Below are 17,550 nucleotides of genomic sequence, written 5' to 3' on the forward strand. Positions count from 1 at the left end.
CTTTATGTTACATCATATGCACTTAAGACTTATCTATGTTCTTATACATAAACAAGTACCAATTAGACCAAATGCAAAAAGTAAAAATTTTAATAATAAAAATAAACTTTGAGAAGACTATCGAGATGAATATCTTGAAAAACTTGGAATAAGAATGGATTTCTTAAACAAGACACCAAATGCACTAAACATTTTTAAGACAGAAAAATTCTCCATTTGCATTTAAAACTATATGACAATTACACCAAAAAAAAAAGAAAGAGAAGAAAAGGCATAGGGGAAGAAAATGTTAACACAGTATATTATTGTTAAAGGATTATAATCCTGAATATATAAAAATTGCTACAAGTCAGGAAAAGCACACACCTACACAAACAGAAATTAGCAAATGATAGACTGGCCAAAGGAAGAAAGTCAAGTGGCCAAACAAATAAATATAGGAGAAGATGCTCAACCTCACAAGAAATCAATGAAACGCAAATTAAAACGTCAATGAGATAACATTATACTCATCAAATTGGCAAAATTTAGTAAGTATGACAACTCTAAGCATAGGTGAGGATGCAGAGTAATGCAAAGTTGGATATACTGCTGGCGGCAGTGGAAACTGCTATGGCTGTATTGAACAGGAATTTGGCAATCTGTAATTAAGCTGCAGGTACACACACCCCAGGAGCCAGCAGTATCACTTCTGAGCATGTATCCTAAAAGGTCTTTCACACAAGTACACAAGGATATATGGTTGGGAACGTTTAATGCAGCATTATTATAACAGTAAAATGCTGCAAATATCTTAAATGTCAATAGTAGAAGAATTAGAAGTTGTGATATATATATTCAAGAAACGGATACCATACAACAATGACAATAAATTAATCACAAGTACATGGAATTTTGAAGACATTAACCAAACAAATCAAATTGCAGATGGATATATACACCATACTACCATTTATATAAAAAGATTTAACGTGCAAAACGATAGTACATATTATTTGTGAATACATGTACATACAGCTGTGGGAAAGATAAGAGGAAGGTAGAGAGGAAAACTGGAGTTCACAAAGGAAGTTTCAGTATATTTCTTTTTTAAAAAAATTAGAAGTAAATCTTGAAAAATGTTAACTAACAAATCTGGGTGTAGGTATATGTGTGTTATATTACTGTCTATCATCTTCTGTATGATTAAAGTATTTCCTTTCCCATCAAGTATGTCTAACAATACAATATGCTGGTATCTGCTGAGCCTCAAACATCTCTTTTCCTTCCAAATCTTCATGGTGCTTAAATGCACTCGTCCCAAGCATTTAGCATCTTCCATCATGCACCACAGTTATTTGCGTACAGGTCCTCATCCCATGTCCAAATTCGAATCCTCTTCCGCCACCTTAGGGCACAGTCCACACCCGTGTATCTTCATGCCAGACAGTGACTAATAGTGCTTTGTATACAAGAGGCCCTAATAAGTGAATAACGAATGAATAAATTCAGGGAAGCAAATGGGTAGCTCTGTTGTAGTTAAAAATTAAAATGACCCTGAGATAATACAATTAGATATAACCTTCCCTGTGAAAATCAAGTTACATCGGTATGTCGGGTATCAGACTCCAAAACACAAATGAGGCAGAATTCACTGATTTCAAGCTGGCTAGGCAATTTAACCAGTCTCATACTGGTTTCTGATCTCCTCACAAAAAGGATTCAGTGAGGAAGTCCAGTTTTCACACCAAGGGAAATGAGACTTTTTGTTCTTTGGATTTCATAATTATGTAGATTTCATAATTTTGCCTTCCCAGGCAAGGGAGTATTTCCCCTCTTCCTCCCCACCCTAAACTTTCCACCAGTACTCACACCTCAACCCACAGATCTGGTGTGTGTTTTGATGCTGGGGGTTGGGGAGGAGGACAATAGTTTATTTTTGCTTATTAGTGGGCTTACTAAATCCACCATATTTTGCCAGATCCACTAATGGGCAGTATGTGGGAAGAGCCACAAAACCTATACCATTTTTGGACTCAGGTTCATCTTTAAGAAAACCCTAGAAGGGTTGAGGGGAGGTCGAAGAAGGTATAGGGGGGACAAATGGTGATGAAAGGAGATCTGACGTGGGGTGGTGAACACACAATATACAGATGGTATATTATAGAATTGTACACCTGAACTGTACTGTGCCATATATAACCATACGATATAATTTATATAGTACATAGTATATATAGTATACTTATATAATACTTTGTACTATATAGAACTGTACGATATGATTTTATTCACGAACACCACCCCAATAAATTCTATAAAAATAAAATGAAAAATAAATATATTTCATATGTTGCTTGTATATTTATATTTATTAATAAATAAATTTATTTAAATTATAAAACGAAAAAAGAAAACCCTAGATGTGACCTGAGGCAAAAAAAATCCTAAGAATCATTGGCTCCGAAATCAGAAGACTTAGCCTAGACAAATCAAAATTTTGTGTGAGACTGCACAAAAACACAATCTTTTAATCATTTTGAAAGTTTTCCCTATGTGTTATAATCGAGACTGGAATGTGTTTGGTACCCATGATACCCTAAACTCTGCTAAATAAGAGAAAGGGGGTTGCAGGTTCGGCTGGACAACTCGTTTTATCTTCCCAGAGACCCGGGCATAACGAAGCTGCTACTTTGGCTCTCCAAAGGTGTGATGAGGAAGGGAAATGGAGCAGACAACCACTCCTGTTGGTAACCAAGCTGCACTGGAAGAAAAGGAAAGCTTCCTTCTTTGATAAAAATTAGGATGTTCACCCACGAAACTCTAATTTCCGGTCACATTCTACGGAGGCCAACAAACCCCTGTGGTTAGCCCCAGGGAAGTTTCGGTGAGAGCCCAGCGAAAGTCTAGATGGTGGAAGCACCCAATTTTACTCCACCTGGAATTTTCAAAGTCTGGAAGTGTTTCCAAGTCATGTGACACGACAGCGGCTTGCTGTAAATAAAGTCATTTACAGTTAAGATTTTAAAGGGAAACAATTTGAACATAACTTGGGCCAAAAACCGAGCAATACAGAAATGCAATAGAGAAGAAATTCCCCATGAATAATCTCATATATCTGAAAGGTAAAATGGAATAGAGCTCAACGGATATGTCTCAAAAAGCAACTGAAAATTAATCAAGGTGACATCATAGCAATCCCTTCTATATGCATTAGTCTTGGTGTTTGAAGGGAAATGATTGACTTTGAAGTGACTCGTTAGATCAAATAAAGAAATTAAAGAAATGCTAGGTCTTTCAAAATAATCACTGCATGGTGTTTTTACTTTCTAGAAGCTGAAGTGCCCCAAAATTGGGCAGTTAGGACTATTGAAAGTCTTCAGTTTTAAATTATATAACTTAATATACCTTCCCATTTCCAAATAGCATCCTCCTCCTGAGAATGTCCTCATGCACTGCCATCCTTCTTAGATTTATGCCCCAATGACTTGGCAACATCTTTGTCCAAATTACTTAAAAAGTACCAGAATGGCTCTTTGTAATCTGACATTCAGGCCCAGGCAGTTGGGTATACTGAGGCATATTAATGCTGAATTTCAGCACAACTGTCAGATCCCTACTTTGATTATTAAAATACAGTTATGCACTGCTTAACAACAGGGGCGCCTTTCTGAAAAATGATTATTAGACAATTTTGATTTTGTGTGAACATTGTAGAGTGAGTTTACACAAACCTACATGGTATATAGCCTACTACTGTAATGCATGTCTTTCTTTCTTTATTTATTTATTTATTGTTGTTCAAGTACAGTTGTCTCCTCTTTCCTGCCACCACTTTCCTCCTCTCCACCCACCCTACCTCCCCACCCATCCCCACCTCCCACCCTCAATCCTTCCTTCTTTGGCTTTGTTCATAGGTCCTTTATACATGTTCTTTGATGACCCTTCCACTTCGTTCCCCCATTATCCCCCTCCCCCCTGCCCTCTGGTTACTGTCAGTTTGTTCTTTATTTCAATGTCTCTGGTTATATTTTGCTTGCTTGTTTGTTTTGTTGATGAGATTCCACTTATAAGTGAGCTCATATGATATTTGTCCCTCACCACATGGGTTATTTCACTTAGCATAATGCTCTCCAGATCCATCCATGTCATTATGAAGGGTAGGAGCTCCTTCTTTCTTTCTGTTGCATAGTATTCCGTTGTGTAAATGTACCATAGTTTTTCCAGTTGATGTACAACAGTATATTAGTTTCAGGTGTACAACATAGTGATTAGACATTTATATCCCTTAGGAAGTGACTACCCAGATAAGTCTAGTACCCACTTGACAGCAAACATAGATATTACAATATTACTGACTATATTCCCTATGCTGTACTTTACTTCTATATGACTGGTATGCAGAAGATTTGTTCACACCAGCATCACCACAAACACATGAGTAATTATAGTTTAAGCCCTGTCCATTGGCTTTTTAAAAATAATTCAAGTGCCTGATTTAAGCTGTGATTACTGAAGCATCCACTTTAAAGAGGCGTCCTCTTCTTGTAAGGCTACCTGGAGTGCACACAACGTCAGTCACATGACTGGATAAAGAGTCAACCCACCTCTCACTTAGACTCCTTTGTTTTAGAGATCTTGGTTGATTAAGATAACTGACCATTTTAGGCTATCCGTGTTTTTTTTCATATTTCCATGCTTAAGTTCCCACTGTTACGTTTTAAATTCACCAACAAGGAGTGACCCCATGTGAAATTCTAAGCCATGCACTCTTTCCTCAGGACCTCATTGTGCCCTAGGGAATGAGGGGAGCTCCCAGGGCCACATGAGTGCCCCCAGGCATTTCCAGCTGATAGCGTGACTGTGGACAGGCTGAAATGGCACAAAACAGTAATGCCTTTGGCTACAACATCACTAGGAGATTGGAATTTTTCAGCTCCATTTTAATCTTACAGGACCACTGTAGTAAGTGCTGTCCCTCGCTGACCTAACCACCATTATGTGGCTGGGAAACGGATTTGGTGACTTTTTAGTAAAGATGAGACTTTGGCAGGGAAACCTCCAAAGGATCCCCTTTATGGAAAGTCCAGTGTAAACATACACACTATGAGGAATATTAAAACTCTTACGATTAATAGAAATACTAAACAATGCAGTGGTCTGTTTGGAAAACTTTATTGATCATACAATTCTGATCTTTCTTAATGGGACTCCATTAATTTGGAACTACAAATGTAACCATCGCTTTATAAAAATGAAATGGAATTAGCCCTTAGCTAACTGTCATTATATGCCATTTACTTTCACACACTTGCTTATTTAGTCCTGACAACAACCCTGTCAGGCAGATACTGCTAACTCATTGTTGACAAATGTAGAGATTGACATCCAGTGAAGAAGCCCCCCTGAGAAGAAGAGGCCATCCATAACTGTTCACATAGCTAATTAAGCACATACCTGACCAAGATTTGAAAAAAGGCCTATTTTAACTCAGAGCTTTTCTTTTTCTAAGTCAAGGGCTTAAAAATTTTTCTAAAATGTGGGCCATATGGTCTCTATTGAATTGTAGTCCAAAAGCAGCTGTAGACAATATGGAACTAAACGACTGTGGCTGCATTCCAATAAAACTTTATTTACAAAATTAGGCAGACAGTGTGCAGTTTGCTAACCCCTGCAAGCTGTCACTAAGATAACTAAAAGGACAAAAAATGTCCATCAGTATTTGTGTTCCCTTATCCAACTGAGAAAGACTTGAGAGAGAACTCTGTATGCTGGTATTTGAGATGTTTTTAATTTGGTCGCAGTAAATCATCCTGCTTGTCTAAGACCAATTACACATGCCTGGCTCCTCTTCAGCCTTGCTACAAGGAAATGAGATCTCACAGAACAGGCTCCCTACAGAACCTTCTACCCTCAAATCAAAAAACTAATTCCTCATTTCATAGGGAAAAAAGAACAAAAGTGCCTCAGCACATGACGATTCCATTTGGTAACATCAGCCCATACAGTAGAAGGCACCAGGGCAGGCAGGACCCCAGGAGAAAGACCTAATTCAAGTCTCACAATGAAGTTGGTCAACTTCCCTGGGTTAAATGGAGATGATACAAATATCAAAAGGCTGTGCAATTTCAAAAAAAGTATTTTTTTGAAAATGTAGGGTCCCCTCTAAATACAAAGAGTGATTAATAATTTCTGATCAAGAGAATCTTGATTAGATGCTTGGAAGTCACTAGACCCACTCCATCTCATAAGAAATGATCCCTGGGATAGACAACAATCTTGCCCCAGACATAAAAACCATAGAAACATCAAAAATAGTAATTTGAAGTCAGGGAATCAAAAATCACAAAAGGTATCTCTTTCCTAAGAGACACAGACCAATCCACAGTCTCTCCATGTTTGCAACAGACGAAACACAAAAAATAAAAATTTAGTATCTCTCTACACCTCTCAAAAAAGTATGTGACCACTGGAAAAAACAAAGACCATAGTGAGGAAAGCTCTCTCAATTTTTAAAAGTCAAGGCCAAGGTCTTACTTATCAATGATCCCTACTTCTTCCTACTCCCTCTCTGCCAAAAGTTATTGCACGAACCCTAAAATTATATATAAAATATAACCCATACATAATATAATTATACATATATATATATATATATATATATGCTAGGTAAACTATTAGACCCTATAAACAAGCTAAGTATTCTAAGTATTATTCTCATTATGGTTATTTTACATTGATAACTGAACCATCACCAGCCTGACAATTTTGGGCATTCACTGCTTCTAATGAGACCCTCAGCCCCTCGAAGGTAGATGCTTACACAGCCCAGTTAGCACAATGGACAGCACAGTTGTTAAAAACATAGCCACTCAAATATCCTTTGAACTGAATCGAAACTGTTTTCTCCAGAAAGCAGATGTTCAATAAAAATTGTTAATTGAATAAAAGAATAAATAATAGTAATCCCAATGCACATTAGCTCTGATTATCAGTTGACTGCCTTTTATTTTCTCCCTTCTAGTTTAGTAGGCCAATAACCCATAAAGGCCCCCCTTCCTCCCTCTATTCTAACTCCCAACACTACTACATGCTGGAGTAAAACAACACTTTATGTTATGTTATTATCAGTTATGGGTGTAAACTTGCAGTGAAAAAATGATCAACAGAGAAAGAGCACAAGGCGTGTGTGTGCATAGTGGGGTAGTGGAATGGGGGGAACAGAGGAACTAGTAGAACCAGGAGAGATGACAAGAGACAATGAAGCAGGTAAGGGTTGCATTAAGATGGAAAGTTTCCAAAGACCTGGGAATCTGGGAAAGACCTCTGCAGTTCCAAGCAGTCAGTGAAGTACTAGACTTGATTTTACAATGTGTGTACTCCTGTGATATACTCAGCTACACAAAGATCCTGAAAACCAGACTGATAAAACAGAAACAACTCAGAGCATCTTTAATTTATAAAAGCATAGCTAAAAGCAAGCAGACGCCTACAGTAGCTGCTAAGCATTCCTCTTAGGATACAAGCAAGACAGTATACATTCCTTCTGCCTCGAAGTAGTCCACTCACTCCTTCATGCTGATGCTGTTATCACTCTTTCTTGACTAACACAGTCTTTTTGTTTGTTTATTTTACATATTCCTTAATAAAAAGTCACTTTTAAAACGTGAGGTCTAGCTTGCTTTATGGGGGAAATGAAAACAGACATATTCCAAAGACGCTGTTGCCATTGATCATTAGTCTAACGGGGGTAGTGGACCTTAAAGAGGTAAGCTTATTTTTGAAACTAAATGTAATTGCCTGAAAGTCAATACATACAAAACCAGAAGGTTAGCCCTTTCAAGATCCTTGGAGATTGAACTTTAATTTGGGGGCATTTCCACAGGACCTTTGACAAACAAAGGCATCCACTTTTGTTTTCTAATTATCTCCCCATTCGCCTTTTATTTTTAAAATGCAAAATAGTTTTAGAAGAGAATAATGAAGAAAAAACAGAAAAATACCAGAGCATAGTGAAAAGTTTTCTCAATGCATGCTACTTGAAATTCTCAGTAGTAGCTTTATGTTGCTCCCCAAAACATATTTAAAAATCCTATAGCATAGCCTTCACTAAGGATGTATTTGTTTAACAAGACAAAAACGATTAAGGATCATCTAAATATGTCTTATACCATTTTCTGACACAGATATTGTTGTGTTTTTCCTATGCCTTATTTAACAAGCCCTCCAGCATAATAATGTTTTAGTCACTAATTACCCTTTTAGGGCTAATTCCTTGTGAGTGTGGTATCACTGTTCTAAAGGTCTTACTGTCCATTCTACCTTGTTCATTCTTCTGCTTAGAACTGCTAATATAATTTCCTTCACTTCTAATCGTAAGTGAATTTTAAAACACTCTCCACCAATCTTCTTTTCCTTTTCAGTAAATCCACACTCGCCCTTACCCTTGGCTGCTAAAAAAGCAGCTTCTGCTCCACATTGTAAAAGCTGCCTGACCACAACGCTTGGGTCAGAAAATTTAAAATTCTCACTAAAGAGCTGAGGAGGAAAGGTGCTGGGAACGTTCACAGATATCTGATTTTACAAGGTTTCGTGAAAAGAGATCACCTTTAGATTAGTATTACTTAGTGTTTATGAGGGTTGTTTGTCAAGCCAAAAATAAGGTGCCTCCTCCCCACAAATTAAAGAATCAAGTTACAATCCATTATTTCATTTCTGATTGTTTTTCTTTGTAATAAGTGGGAAAGTGGATACTGGATAAAAGTCTCCCCTGAGCGAAAAGACTCCACATTAAAGACTTCAATTAGCTATAAATCAGTTGTCTTTCCTACTGAGGAGAACAAGAGGAAAAAAGAGAGCAGGAGTAGTTAGAAAAAAAAAGAACTGGAAGAGCTTCCGAATTAAATTCCGAGATACCCACTGCATACCTAAAACTTCTTTCAGGGCTGTGAAGGAAATCAGATCAAAACTAAGATTAAAATCAAACCCTCCCCGATTTGAGGATTAGGTCCCCTCTCACAAGTAGATCTTGCATCTTAATAACTTTCAAGTGAGGCTACAGAGGTTAGGGACCCTCATAAAGAAAAACTTTTCTGCTGCAGGCTTTCCCTGCTTGGTCCTGAAACCCCGAGATGTGCCACACATTGGCACTATTGTTGTGCAAACAATGCCTAAGTGGCTGTAACCATTAACGACCTCTCATTAAAAGGGCTTTCAAAAATTTGTCACACCATCTAAAAGAGCTAACAGGTACATCAAATTCATCTAAATCAGCATTCAAAACACAGATCACCCTGATTTTGTAACCTAAAGCTCAATGTAAGTAAAATTTTAATATTCTGATGTTGGGTTTTTTTGTATTTCTTTCAAGCATTAAGTCAGAACCAAACAATTTACTTCTCGACAAAATTTAGTTTATCTTGTAATAAGCATGATGGAAAACAACTTTAACCATACTGTGTGTGCTCAGTGAATGTTTAAGTTAATCGGGAGAAGTTTAGGGTGGAGATCGACGGGAAGAAACAAAATCAAACAAAAAAACTGTAAAATGAACTCCAAGAAACAGGACTTTAAACCCCATCTCCCTGGCCCCAAATGATATAACATTATAAATCCCCCATATGAGTAATTAATAATAAAATTTTTCTATGTAAAATTGATGAAAAGAAAGTAAATTTGATTTATATTAGGTAGCGAACACATATTCTTTCTTTAATGTGGTGGGAAAAAATCCTACTTGGCAAACCCAAGATGTCAGAGTTCGTTACAAAGCATATATATATTTTTCAGTTCAAAAGCGAACCTGTTAATTTGCACAAATAAAAAGACCTTCCAAGTTTTCCAGGAAAACTGCCACTGCCTACAAAATTCGAATGCAATGCTGACATTGGATCCACTGTACTCGCGGCAGCCAGGTTTCCATGAAATTTGTGCAGGCAGCCAGACCGCGGCGTGTCTTGACAATTCCTACGGGAAAGCCGCTGCGCACCGTCGGAACTTCCGAGGACCTGGGCGGGACGGGCAGCTAACGGGCCCCCAAACGCGGAGGGCCGACAGGAGTCAGCCACGCTGCGCGGCCAACCAGGCGGGACACCCTCCTCTCCGGTTTGAGGAGTCAGTGCGGTGCCGCCGCCTTCCCCGCAGCGGTCCAGCGGTCGGGACCCCGGGAAACGCCTCGGAAGGCAGTGGCAGATGCGGTTTGTTGAAAAAACCGTTGACGGCAACCCTCAGCGCCACGCTGAGTAGTAGTGCTGAATCCCCGAGGTGTTCCAAGACACCTTCGGAACTTCAAAGGCCCCAGCCCCGAAAACGGGGCGTCCCCTCTGCGGCACGGAGATGACAGGCTGGCCCAGGCGACCCTGACCCCCAGCCCTGTCAGGCTATCCTCGCCCCCTAACAGGCAGAGGAAGTAAGGAAGGTTCTAGAAGGTCTCCGTGTACGGCGACTTACCTTCGTGTACTTGATTTCGAGGTTGAGCGTGGGCGACGGCAAAAGGTGCAGGGACGCCATGAGGGCGGCAGGATCGGCCTTCACCTCACCTGGCATCTCGATCTTGCTGGAAGTCATGGTGGAGGGCCGGGGTGTCGCTGGCCCTGCGGAGCGGGCTGTGCGGGCTGTGCGGGAGGTGCGCGCTGTCCGCGGTCCGGGGGCGCGCTCGCCTGTATATAGGCAGGTGTCAAGCTGGGGCTCTTCTTATTGGACGTGAGGGCCGAGGCGCGGGGGTTGGTCCATCCTACCTAGGACGCCGAGGCACCCTCGGATTTACATAAAGCCAGCCGTCCGCCCGCGCGCTCGTTCCGCGCCCACGGTCAAGTGCGTACCGCACTGCCGGCCGCCGCGGGAACCGGCCCACGCCCACGCCGCCGTCCTCGACGGCCGAACCGCGAACCTGCGGCGCAGCCGCACGGGACTCGGAAAGCGGAGCCGGCCTCACTCTAGCCGGGACGGCGTCCGCGGGAGACGCACCTTTCCCGATGGGAGGCGCGGGTCGTGGCCCCGGAAGCGGGACGGGAGGAGACTGGCGGAGGCCCCCGAACGGGAGGGGGTTGCCGCTCACGCGTAGCCGAGAACGGGACCCGCGGTCCCGGGGCCCTCTAATCTTGTCTGAGGGACAAGCCCGGGACGCAGCTGCATGGGGCGCAGAGATCCCTTCCCACCCGCGTCCCGGGACCTTCCAAACCCCGGTTGTCTTTTTCTCCCGGGGACCAGGGAGGGGGCGCCCTCAGCTCTCCTTCCCCGGGGCAGGGACGCAGAGTCTTTTGCAACGACCTCCGCACACACCCACTCCCCACAGCCGAACCCGAGGTTCGCCTTGGCTGCTGGGTCAGGGACGCGTAACGAGGAGTGCGAGTCCCCCGCCTTACACTCAAAATGAGTATCCCTAGAGCCCCGTGACTGCGAGCGTCCCTGGGCAGGCTTCTCCCGCCCAGCTGCTGCCCTCTGCCGACCGGGACCGCCCCAGGCTGTCTGAACAGTGCCTGGAGGAGATGGGGTCTTGGTCTTCACATGTTAATACTTGGAAGTTTCATTCACTCTAATCTTTTTTCTCGGATCCATACTTCCAACCCGTATGCTCCTCACCCCCAAACACACAAAGATACACTTGTTTTTGCTTTTTTTTGTTCTTCAGGCTAACAGTTATCTCGCCAGACATCGGGCTCCTCACTTAACTTCCTCTTTGGGGTCAGCTTCCATATTTACACACCCTATTTTAACTGTTTCCATAGCCCTCAAAGGCCTTATTCTAGTTTGTGGGAGCCTAAAGGTCAGCATGTAAGTGTCCATCAAGAACCCAAAGATGCCATACTAGAATGGATTTAGGGCTCAGTGGTCTAAATCTGGAGTTCAAATAAAAAGACCTCTATAGGTCACTTCCCCTCCTCACTCCCATCGTAAGCCTGACAGGGGCCTACTACTTATTATCTTAAGTACAATTTTCAGAGCCTTTAGTACCCCATTTCTTTGGATGTAAAGTGTCAGCCAGAAAAGATCTTGCCTTAAATACTTCAGTACCAAAAACTGTCTAATGCTTGGTTCTTGGATGCTAAACAACAATAGAAATAGACAAAAAATATTTCATTTTACTATTAGGTGTATAGAAATAACTTTTAGCTTAAAGTATACACCAAGGTTATCTGAATGGATTGTTTTCATGGAGTTGCTAGGGACCTCAGCTTGGGCGGTTGAGAGATCTTGACTCACAAGGGATCTCTATGCTCAAATACTGTGCCTTAATAACAGTATATGCTCAGGAGATACACTTAAAAATTTTCTTAGTCCCACCAGGACATCTTTTCATTACTTTGTAGAGAGAAAGGAAAGGAGAAAAAGAAACATCAATGTGCAAGGGAAGTGTCTATTGGTTGCCTCCGGAGGTGCCTGACTGGGGATTGTGTGCACCCAGACCAGGCATCAAACCTGAAACCTAGGCATGTGCCCCGACCAGGAACTGAACCCACAACCCTTCAGCTGCCAGACGAGTCTCCAACCAACTGAGCCACACTGGCCAGGTCTCATGAGATACTTTTATTAAAGCCTATGGGTTAGAGATACAACTGAGGAATAAAAAAGAACAGTCTTAGAATTAGTTAGGGAGAGAGGGAGAAGGTAGCAGCAAGGGAAATAAATCAACAATGCTGGTAAAGCAATTCTGCAAACGTATTTTGAGTGCTTTCCAACCCAAGGCAAGATGCTGGAGGCTGGGTTACAAACAAGAGAGACATCCCTTACCATATGTGAGCTTGAAACCCTTCCCCCCGAGAGGGAGATCACTGACTATGGGAGGTTGTGGGGAAAAGTTACAAATGAGCATCAACAACACCATCAGGGTGCCCCACCATGGGGGAGGCCATCTGGGCCTTGAAGAAGAGGTGAGACTTCAACGAGGGAGGAAAGGACAGTAAAGGCAGAAGAATCCACAAGAACAAAGGCATAGAGATGTGAGAATACTTCTTAGGAGACATCAGTGTGGCTGGAGGAGCAGCAGACGAGGCGGGCAAGGCAGAACTCAAGACTGTAGAGACCTTAATTCTTGAGACACTGAGAAACCACCCAAGGATTCCAAGGAGAAGAGGAAAGTCTATAAAAATTAAACTGATAAATGAATATTGTCAAGAGAGACTATCACAGACTAAAAACTAGTGATTTCTATTTTTTCTCAGAACATAAGGTGGGGTTGTTCATCTTTGACCCATTTCTTGCTTGCTAACTCCAGTTCTATCACCAGGGCTGGAAAATCTCTCCCAAAGAAGGAAGTGTGTGATGGGATTATTAGCATTTGTTACTCAGTGTGGTAGAGCAAATTAAGAGATTCCCTTCTTCTCCAGACAGGAGAATGAGGATCCCTTGGCTTCTCATAACTATCTCCGAAAGATCTAGTACAGTGGCTGATGGCAGGCTGGTTTCAACTGTTCCCTAAGGGCTGCTTCTCTGTGAGACTTGCTCTCCAACTAGGTAGTGAAGTGATCAGCACAGGGACTGTATCTTCTATTTCATTTGTGCCTTCCCTCAATTCCTAAAACAGCATGCAGCACATAGGAACTATTTAATAAGAATTTTTATTGAGTGGTATGAGCAAAAGACAGAACACATTTCCCATGGCCCTGTTTGTCTACTTTTCTATATACTCTCTAAGAAACGTTTTCTCTTCCTGACCTTAGATTTCATTTTGTTTTGCCGCATCTTTCACTAGAAACCAGGGATGTCAAACTCATTTTCACTGGAGGCCACATCAGCCTCATGGTTGCCTTCCAAGGGCCGAATGTAATGTTAGGCCTGTATAAATGTAACTACTCCTTAACTAGGAGCAAGGAGCTCTGCGCTGTCACGGGGTAGAAACAAGGTGCCAGGTTGGATAAAAGAAGGTGGAGGGCCGGATTCAGCCTGCAGGCCTTGCGTTTGCCACCTGTGTTATAAACCTGATCATAGATTTTTAAGAATATTTTTCTTCATAGAATCATCCTCTGAAAAAAAATTTCCCCCTGTCTTCAGCTCATTTGTTTTCCAGCCAAGCTCTTTAATTCAAGATGGGGACAGTGTATGACTTCTCGGCTTCTGTCCATAGGATTTATTCTTCTGTTACTTACTTGTAAGGCTGCCATAACATCTCTTCTCACATTATTATTCTTCCCTCCCCTTCTTTCTTGTATCATCTCGTTTTGTTATCTTCTTGTTTCCTCTATAGATTTCAAAATGATGAACGTGGCAGTCTTTCCCACAACTACCTTCAGGTTGATCATATTCTGAATTTCAGTCTTTTCCCTGATTTGGTTAAGAAACATTTTTACCCACCCTTATGTTTCCTTCTTCCACTCCCCGCCAATCTGACTATTTATTGTTTACGACACATATTGGTTGGAACCTCTGTGCAAGGGAATGTAAGCTGCAGCATGCTCTGTTTCCTTGTGAATATAGTTCATTAGACCTGCAGGAGCCAGTATTCTGGGCTTGTAGAGGAGAAAAATAAATTCTTGCCTTATATTTCCTCACCTAATTACTAGAATGCAAAATTTTAATTTTAAGCCATCAGTTTTATGGGACATTTGACTTTAAGGTATAAAACCATAGCAATTTAGGCTTCTTTTTAGTTTTTCGTTGAGGAGGAAAAAATATTTGTTATTTGAGAAACATGTTGTAGAAATTAATGAGGAAACTGAATGGAACATAAAAATTCCTCCCCCCTTCCCCAAAAGGAATACTTTCGATTTTGACAGTAACCAAATGCCTACCTTGAACTCCAAGCTTCCACGATCAGGGGCTATTTCAACCTCAGGTAGCCCTGCTTAATGGCTTTCCTGTTCCCATCACTAACCGTGATGACAGCCTACCTTTTCCAACAGATACACTTGCATTTTAATTTATCTGCAAAAATAAATCACACGTGATAGCATTTTTCTCTTCTAACTGAATTAGTTCCTTAAATGTCTCTAAGTCTAATGATTTGAAAGGGGCACATTGTTTGAAATATTTTTTAAAAATTAGGGCCCTTGGGTTGTATGCAGAATGAGTGCTTATTTCAGATACGTGTCTCCTAATGATCTCATTCATCTCAGATGGAATAGACTGGGCTACTTTATGTGAAATGTTTCCTGAAAAACTTGAACAGGAAAGCTTAATGCATGGCATATTTATGGAGAAGTGGTATTTAATTTATTAACAAAAGCTTGTGTAGAGGTTTACATATTTCCATCCAGAAATGCTTAATGAAGTATTTTGTACTCATTATGAAAACTTCTATGAAAAAATTCACTTATATTTTTATATAATGTGAATATTAACTTTTTATTTGGGATCTAAATGCTCATTTAATTTTCTTTTTCCTTTCAACATCTTCAAGAAAAGAGGCTGAGATTGTGGCCTTTAAGAACCATAAAAATTCAGTGCATATTAAGTCCCTTATGCCCCTGTCACTGTAGTCCAGGAAAAGGCGTATTTGTGGTTGCAAGGAGTAGATTTCTCATTGTTCATGACTCCAAAATCATGTTTTGATACAAAATACAGTTCTTTCCTTTTAAAATATATCCTCCATCTTTTGGGAACCTCAGGAGACTATTTTAAAAGTGGAAACTGGTTTCGTCTTTGTTGTAAAGCCCAGTTCCACCTTGTATATGTTTAAAGGCTTCAGTCTTGCTGCAGAGATGAGCTCAGTACCGTAGCAATAATCACACGTGAGCGGCATAGGGAAAAATTAAAAACCTAGCTGTGCCCCCTCTTCTGACAGACCTGAGGAAAAAGGGCATTAGCTCCCCCTGCAGTTCATGGTATGTATGTGCAAGTGATATTATTTAAAAAGCAGTAACTTGAGTTTAATGTTTTTATCTGCTACTGATGAGAAATCTTTGGAGTTGTTACATTTTTAATTTGAATTACTCTGGAGAAAAGTATCTCAGAATGCAGACTAACTTTAGACTACAAATAGTTTAAGAGAGGAACTTGCATTGAAAGAGAGGGTCTTCAGAAGTCAGAAGACCTTTGACTTCTAAGAAAAGAATGATAGTGTCCATTTGCCTATTCACCGTAGAAAGTGAAGTGGTTATAACACTGTAGTCTTGCTCACAGAGCATGCACTGTCCCAGAGCAAGTCACGTGGATGCGTCTCAGATCGAAAGCAACTGTTTTTATCACGGTAGGTCAGGAAGTGTTACTAATAGGCAAGCTCGAGAATCTTGTATTTTCTCACCTAAATAAGTGCTTGGGGTGTAACTAAGTTAAATTTTCTCCTTTTTTGCAGTTCCTTGGTTTTCATTTCTCTTTTTAATTGAAAATTCTTTATATCCACACATATCTCTTGGTTGTTACTACTTACTTTCGGACTCTCCCTTTTTTAAAATGTAGTTTATTGATTATGCTATTATGGTTGTCCCATTTCACCCCCTTCACTCTCCTCTACCCTGCAAACCCCCTCCCACCCACATTCCCCCCTTTGGTTCATGTTTATGTGTCATACTTATAAGCTCTTTAGCTTCTACATTACCATATTATTCTTACCCTCCCCCTGTCTATTTTCTACCTACCATCTATGCTACTTATTCTCTCCCATTCTTAAACATAAACTTCTTTCAAAGTCTTTCTGTCCTTATATATAGTCATTCATCCAAAGGGTCTCTGGGCATAAGAAATTCTCACAGGAACTTGGGTGATATTTGGGACAGGGATTCACACTCATGTTCACTAGAAAACCAGACTGTTTCCCTCTTTTACCTGGTGGAATGAGCCACAGAAAACATAATGAAGAACACTACAGCTGTCTTGATAACAGAGAGGAAATGGCCAGCCTCCTTGTCAAACTACAGGGGAGGGGTCTTTTGCTTCAGGCATACATCTTCCCCTTTTCAAAGTATCTGTGATGCCCTGACTGCTGTTGCTAAACCTGGATTTTTTTTTCTCCCTCTATCCATCAAATAGCTTAGAACAAATACTATTGCTTACTGATGATATGTTGTGAGCCAAGCACCAACGTAAAATGTGAAGAGCAAAAATGAAGTCTGCGGAATAACAGTAACCATATATGTAAATTTGTTCAGGGGTCACAAGGAAGGAAAGAAGTCAGAATATGCAACGCATGGTGAAAATGAAAGAGGATTCATACAGGAGACAACCTGTTCACAAAAAGTTTCGTCGGGGCTTACTAGGGACTTTATACCCCTCCTAGGCGCAGCGTGAGCAGGGGAGGAGGCACAAGTAAGGCACAGGGTATAAAGATAACATTGTTCAAAACAGGTCTCTACAAAGAACTCCTTTGACCTTTTTTTTTAGGTATAAAGATAACTAATGTTATCCATTAAGTTTAACTATTTGTAAAATTGGAATTCCCAAAAGCCTATGCTTGGAGCTGAGATTGCTTCCTACCTCCCAAGTCCAAATTAAATGTTCTCAGGCATAAGAGCCTTTGGTACAGACCTAGCCAAAAGGGAAAACAGAAGACTGACCAAGGCAGCTTGTTTCCCTTCCCCNCCCCCCCCCCCCCCCCCCCCCCGCTTAGGAAGAAAAGTGCATTAACTAGGACACTAGGTCATGTTTCTGATGCTTATATCCCTGGTCCAGGTTGATGTTGCCACTTTATTCCTGCTTATT

General features: G+C 40.9%; 1 protein-coding gene across 1 annotated transcript in view; it reads right to left on the reverse strand.

Annotated features, from left to right (window-relative positions):
• ALDH1A2 (aldehyde dehydrogenase 1 family member A2) overlaps positions 1-11,072 on the reverse strand; it is a 97,354-nt gene extending 86,282 nt beyond the window's left edge. The window contains exon 1 of the mRNA XM_037053982.1: positions 10,429-11,072. Coding sequence (XP_036909877.1) covers positions 10,429-10,545 — 117 coding nt within the window. The 5' untranslated portion in view covers positions 10,546-11,072. The remainder of the gene's footprint in view (positions 1-10,428) is intronic.
• Between the last annotated feature and the right edge of the window lie 6,478 nt (positions 11,073-17,550).

Source organism: Sturnira hondurensis, unplaced genomic scaffold (assembly GCF_014824575.4).
Source record: "Sturnira hondurensis isolate 20B ecotype Veracruz unplaced genomic scaffold, ASM1482457v3 Scaffold0008196, whole genome shotgun sequence".
Taxonomy (NCBI): domain Eukaryota; kingdom Metazoa; phylum Chordata; class Mammalia; order Chiroptera; family Phyllostomidae; genus Sturnira; species Sturnira hondurensis.